Consider the following 6,820-nt stretch of genomic DNA (forward strand, 5'->3'; position numbering starts at 1 on the left):
GATTATCACTTATAATTGCACAAGAGGTTTGTATTTTACCGAGTAAATTTGGGTTGTTTAGGTAATGAAAATCTGTTGCCTAGCAATTAGACGAGAAAAACTGTCAACTAATAAAAATGCGCAGGTGGAGCATTTTTAGGTTGACAGTTTTTCGAGTTCAATTGCTAAAAGGCAACAGATTTGAATTGCAACAACACAAATTTACTCGGTTTAAATACAAACTTCGAGTGTAATTCGGCAGGACAATTTAACGAACAAGAAATTCACATAACTAATCAATTACTGACAGACGTCAAACTAGTCATATGGGAAAGGATAATGCGATAATTGGTTCGAAAATGAATAAGTGAAAAAACCACTAGTACATTTGTCGCTGGAAAAGTTGCAGGTAACTTTTGCCGCTGTCAAAGTGACAATTTCACTGCGGCTTATGCGATTTTTTATACATGAGTTGAATTGTCATTATTAATGTATACGGTGTGTCCAAGATAAAAAGGAACATATGATTTTTTATTAGGTATGTCATTTAAAGGAGTTATCAATGGATTATTTTGATATTTTGTCAACGCCTACTACAACAAAATGTTAACAATTTAATAAATTGACTTAAATAATCAACAATTTTGAACATTTTGGTATAATCGTTGGTTAAGTTAGTAGAGCAAAATATTCATTTGTTTATTAATTTCGTCGTGCCACGACTCCTACCATTCCCCCAAATTGGAAGTGACCAATGACTAGTTCTTTAATTCTTTAGAAGTTATGAACTTGTCTTAATTAACTCTTTGAGGAGCAGAATTTCTGACAAAATAAAATCCCAAGTGGGGCAAAATTTTTAATGTTAGTATATTACAAAACGAAATAGATAACTGGCTTAAATATGTACAAGTCACATAAACAAAACGTATTTTTTCAAAAGTGAGCTTATTTTTTTCAAAATTTGAGGTGGTATGTTAACTGTACCACCAATCCATTATTCTCATACATAAGAGTTTTTTAAATACATAATGTGAAATCAATTTAATTGATATGATACTTCTGAAAACAGGATTTCTTTTTGCTTAAACATAAAGGTACTTGACACACGGAACAAATCCAATCTGTGCGCACCTGTTTAGCTTTGGTGCTGCATAGTGCACATCTTCTTCGGGAGCTACGTGCAGGTTGATGTTTTGAAGAACACAGTCGTACTTCAGGAGGGATGAACGGTTTTGATTTCTTCACTTGAATTAATGTCCTGGGTATTGCATTTGACGAGCGTCGCTTTCTAGACACCAACTGTTTTGCCAACAAACCATTTATCACAGCACGTCTAAAGTCTTTAGCAGTAATTTTGGGTAAATCCAATAGTTTATAAATGCAGTACGCATTTACAACTGCAGCATCCAATAAATAGAAGAAAATTCTATGCCACCATTTCTTACTCCGCCGATCAATTTTATAACTTGATAATAATTGATCAAACTTATCAACATAATTCATGTTCCGATTATAATCGATCACTGCATCAGGACATGGGATCATAGTTGTGCTGCCATTTTTCTGTTTCCGCTTTACTTCACTCAAATTTTCTGGATCATGACAGTTTGATATAAGGTGTACAGCTCTATTGTCCTTCCATTTTATGGCTGCTAACCCCGTATTGCTGGTAAACCATTGAAATTCACCGCGGTTCATAGTTCTGTCGGGCTTGAACGTAGGTAGATACCGTCGTGCCATGTTGACTGTCCCAACAGCATGTATATCATGCCGTTTCAAATCTTCCATCAATGGGACGTTATTAAAAAAATTGTCAAAGTATAACATGTGATTTTTACGACGCAAATGAGATGTAAGTTGATGTATAACACGAGAGCCAAGGCAGTTTTCCTGAGAATTTGTTTTACCTGTGTATAAATCAAATTTCAAGCAGTATCCACTTTTATCGGCAAGTATCCACACTTTGTAGCCTCGTTTGATTGGCTTTTTGGGCATATATTGTTTCAACGAATTACGTCCCTTGAATTTTATCATTGACTCATCGACAGCTATTTGTTGGTTTGGGAGCAAGCAGTTTTCAAACGTTGCTGACAATGCATCTATCATTGGACGTATTTTGAAGAGTTTGTCAAAATTGAGGGACGCACGGGGAGGCATAAGAGAGTTATCGTTAATATGTAAATGTGACAGTAGCCAACTGAATCGTTTCAAGTTCATTAGACTACAAATGAAAGCGTCATTTAGATCAGGCGCTGTGGACCAATAATCTTTGTAACTTGGGGACTTCTTGATGCCCATAAGCATATTGATACCCAAAAATGTGTTTATTTCGGTTGTGTTCGTGGGGACATAGTTTTTACCAGAAGATTGTTTGACTTGCTCTGCATATAAATTGGTTTGAAATACCAAATTTTCAATGAATCCTTCTGGTACTAATTGTTGGAAAAGTGTATAGGGGGTTGGCTTATCTATATTTTTTATAAAAGCAGGCACCCCAGAGGGATGGGTAAATATTGGTGGTGCAGTAGGTTTATAATCATTTGACCATGTTGGTGGACTATAAACTTGAGTGATAATTGGTGTAGTAATTGGAGTAACATTGTTAATAATCAAATCTCTCACAGTCGCTAATGGTAAATCAGATTCTGAATCTTCACTGCCTGAAAGAACGATTTCTTCAACTTCACCACCTTCAATATTATCGACAAGTTCTTCAGCGTCAGAAACAGCAACTTCCGATTCTGAATCTGACGGTATTGACTCCTCAATACATTCTATTTCCTGATATAATTCGTCTAAAGTCATATCTCGCAGATTATAACTTATCCCGTCCACTCTGAATCTGGACATTTTGCCTACAAAACCACATGCCATCAGAAGGTATACAAGCGGAACAGCGGTACACAAAACGTACCACCATAAAAGTAACTTCATCTTCAACAAGAATTCAAACTCCATGTTATTTTAGCTCAGAATAATACTCACCAATGTATATCAAGTCACAACTATTTCACTATCGACCAATAATTCCAACCTTTACATCAAATAAACACAACAAAACATTCCATAGCATTTATGACAAAATAACTGACATTTGGAATTACAGATTACACCACACTCAGTTACCGGCTATTTCTATTTACCTTCAACGGTCCATAGGGGGCGTTAGCATCTTGTGGCTTAGGAATAATACCACCAATACATTAGTAGGAATAGTACCAACAAGTGGTACATATTTTGGACCCCCGCCGCTCAATAACACAAAAAAAAACGGTACAATCTGTCTACCACTGCCCCTCAAAGAGCAGCTTGAATTTCGTGCAATGTGGTTCATAAATGGCCGAGATGTCAAAAGAGTGCTGTGAATGTTGAGTCGATTGGGCACAACTTTTGACATGCGTATTATATGGCTACAGCTATGCTCAGTTTGAATTTCATGCAATTTGGTTCATATCTAACGGAGATGTCAAAACGGCGTTGCATATTTTTTGGCCTAGGTACATTGCCAATTCACGAACTCCGATCTACAGATTTGATGAAGAATTCACCTGCAAAGTTTAATCGTAATCGGTCCATTCGTTCTTTTTAAAATCGATGGACATGAAGCCATCGATCGAGCGATCAGACGATTGGGTGAAAGTATAAGCTTCTCGCTTAACAACTCGACGCTAAAAAAAGCGCTGTGTTCGAAATAGATTTTAGGTCGACATTTTGTGTTGATAATTCAACAGTGTATTTTGCATCCGTCCTCTAGAACTGTAATTACCACTTACGTTAGCGATCCTAAAGTAACTTAATAGTAACTAGACCCATACTGTTTCAATACTTGAGGATTAGCAATCCATTTGCGACTGCAGAATAATAGATACCTGCTGAATAACTCAAGGCATTTCCATAATAAAATTCAGAAAAAGCGGCGAAACTACTTCACTTTGCTCTACACAATAACTACACAGAACTTCATCCAATTAGCGCAGCAGCATTTAATCTAGACCGCGTAAATTCATTCCACACGTGCTATAACGAATAGTTTTAATATTTAATTTAAATTAAAATGACGACTTAAATGAAAAACCGTTTTCAACGTTCTAGTACGTTGTTTAGAGAGAAACCGTATCTATAATAGAATTTTATTGTGTGGAAAATCTTGGAAATAGAACTGCCAATAAACTTCAGACCGCTGAACAATTAAATCAATAGGCAGAGTTTTGTATGCGAAAGTATCACAATAGCTTAATTTTATCGAGATGTTAACTTGAGGCGTAAATGTGTGCGAATTTTCTATTATGCTCGTTATGATTGGCCGTACGAAAATACATTGTGGAAACGTCTATCAAGCGAATGGACCACATCATACGCCTTTCACTATTTTCTCAAAAGTTTTGATTTATGACGGCGACTTAATTTCTACGGAAAATTCACTCTCTTTTATATTCTGGCTGGTCTAAAAAAAATTGTTTTGTTTCCTACGAATACATGAAGTACAAACCCTATATTGTGGTCACGTTTCGTTCTAATTTGCCCTTATTTAAAGTTCAATTAACAATAAAATTATGGCAATTTCAAACACAAAAATTCTTTTTTATTATACCTGAATCACAATCTCCGTTTTAAACACTCAAATGCGTGCGAAAAAGGGCCTTTAAAACACACGTGCTTTAAAGTTGCTAAGTAACGATACTTCAAGTATGACTTTTGAAACTGTCATCTGGATGAAATAAAAAATCTTCCCAAGTCGCTTTCTGTAAATGCAGAACATTTCTTTGGCTTGTACCTATCCTTTGGTTGAAGCTTTTACAAACGCGCGTAATTTAGGGCATGCTTCCAAATCTGTTCCACTTTTTAGTCCCAGCAATAAGTGAAGTTTTGAATGAATGCACCAAAAGATAGAAGATTTAAATACCTTTGACATTTCCTTCATATATGCCAGCATTATCGATGCATTTAAGACTTTATTCGTAAGTAACTTCCTATTCATCCATGGAAACAACTTTTCATATTCTTTATAATAGGCTTTACTGGAGTTGGATTTTACACCTACCAACGTTTGTTTAGATTTTACAACAATCGATTTAATGGACGGTGTATTATCTTTTTCAACGGAAATCGTTTAATTCACAAAGACGATGATTTTTATAAGCAAACGTCAAGTGACATTTCCATGGCAATCGTGAAATTACGAACACCCAGCCCACTTAATTAGACACGTATTCGAGTATAACGTCAATATGACTTCATTGTATTTCCTATTTTTAAATTATACTGCAGGTATAATAAAAAATACTATAAGATACACGTGTATAATTAGTCTTTAAAGCACTTGCAACGTTAAAGGCACTCCGCTTTGCGTCGTGCCCTTAAACTCGTTGCGCGTGCTTTAAAGACTTGATTATACACTTGTATCTTAATATACTATTTTATACACAGGTGATTTCAAACCCAAAGACTGGAATAAACCGAGACGAAATGCTTTAATAAGAATTCATGTAACATTAGGAAAATCTACGTTACTTAGGCAACTGTAAAAAGTTTCACCCAAACAATCAGAAAACATTCAATAAAATTCAATGCAACTTCTTAATGAGAACCGGCCAATATTTTATTCAAATTAAAAAAAAATTAAGGTAACTTACGTATAACGCTCTCTGGAAACGATGTTTTTCTATGAGGGCGCCTTATAGATGTACAATAAGAAAGGAAAAAGTGGATCTCTCGGGGAAATACAGTTGAAACTATCGAGAATAGCCTTCGTACGAATTCCTTTTATTGTCTGGAAAAATTCTCGCTTTTATTTTACTATAACTCCGCTATTTCCGCAAACCCCATTTTAGTGCGGACGACCTATACTCTATGGCTATGACAACTCAGTATCTACCTCCCCTGCTTTTCTTTCCCTCGCTACTTACGTTACCGCGCAGAAAAACCGAAACGGACTCAATGCAAATCTCTGGACTGCGTCCCCTTTTAGGCAATCTAATCTTATTTACTTTACTTTGCAGGCTATTCAAAAGGGAACCGATGCAACTCTGGGGACACGCTCTATCAACTCACAACAATTTCAAAAAATGAACTAAACAAATTTTAATTCTTGACAATTCTTGGGCACAAATAAAAAAATCTTGCATGAACACTCAAAAGACGAAAATTTATTGCGCAAAACAAAAGAAATTAAAACAACAATGTTGAAAGAAAAAAAGGCATTTACAATCTGTTTTACACATACCACGCACGCAGGCGTTCGACAGACAATTATATAAAGAAATGTTAATTGCTTACAGTTTTTCAATAATCCAGTAAATCTGATCGTAACAATTTTGCAATATAAAGGCGCACTTAGAACTGACACAAATACAGGATTTTTACTAAATTGGATCTTGATGACAAAAAAAACAACTGGCTTGTTGAATTAGATGACAATATTTGGTAACTTTTCGGACGGTAGAACACTTTTACTTTTATTGAAAGAGAAACATTGTCGAAAGGCTCCACTATGGAACAACTGCTTGGTTTACTCAACCTACTACTACTTTTTTCGTTTATGGGCAAAACGCTTTAAAAGCTTTTAATGATGACGTTCTTGTATACAACTTTATTAATTACGTCTCCAACTAAACAAATAGGGTCGACTGCCCAAAATAATCGCGTTACAAATATCACACACGCACTCAAAGCCGCACTAAAAAAAGACATTTTTAAATGTTGTCTTCCGTAATTAAAGGATCCACCACTTCCAGTATAAAATACTCTTTTTCTATATGAATTTTCGAATGATGTCAGCTTCGACAAAACGCGTCCCTGCTACCGCCGAGAAACGCGCAAATCTTCGTAAAGCGCCTTGCAA

General features: G+C 35.6%; 1 protein-coding gene across 1 annotated transcript; it reads right to left on the reverse strand.

Annotated features, from left to right (window-relative positions):
- Nucleotides 1-829: 829 nt before the first annotated feature.
- On the reverse strand, nucleotides 830-3,075 carry LOC116167019 (piggyBac transposable element-derived protein 4-like). Its single transcript, XM_031482255.1, has 2 exons — nucleotides 2,965-3,075; nucleotides 830-2,834 (listed from the first exon to the last, which is right to left on the reverse strand). The coding sequence occupies exon 2, from the start codon at nucleotides 2,827-2,829 to the stop codon at nucleotides 1,021-1,023; it is 1,809 nt and encodes a 602-aa protein (XP_031338115.1). The 5' UTR covers nucleotides 2,830-2,834; nucleotides 2,965-3,075; the 3' UTR covers nucleotides 830-1,020.
- Between the last annotated feature and the right edge of the window lie 3,745 nt (nucleotides 3,076-6,820).

Source organism: Photinus pyralis, unplaced genomic scaffold (assembly GCF_008802855.1).
Source record: "Photinus pyralis isolate 1611_PpyrPB1 unplaced genomic scaffold, Ppyr1.3 Ppyr1.4_LG1, whole genome shotgun sequence".
NCBI lineage: Eukaryota > Metazoa > Arthropoda > Insecta > Coleoptera > Lampyridae > Photinus > Photinus pyralis.

Excerpts from the sequence above, each read along its gene's own strand:
- LOC116167019 (XM_031482255.1), bottom strand. The coding sequence starts at position 2,829 with ATGTCCAGATTCAGAGTGGACGGGATAAGTTATAATCTGCGAGATATG.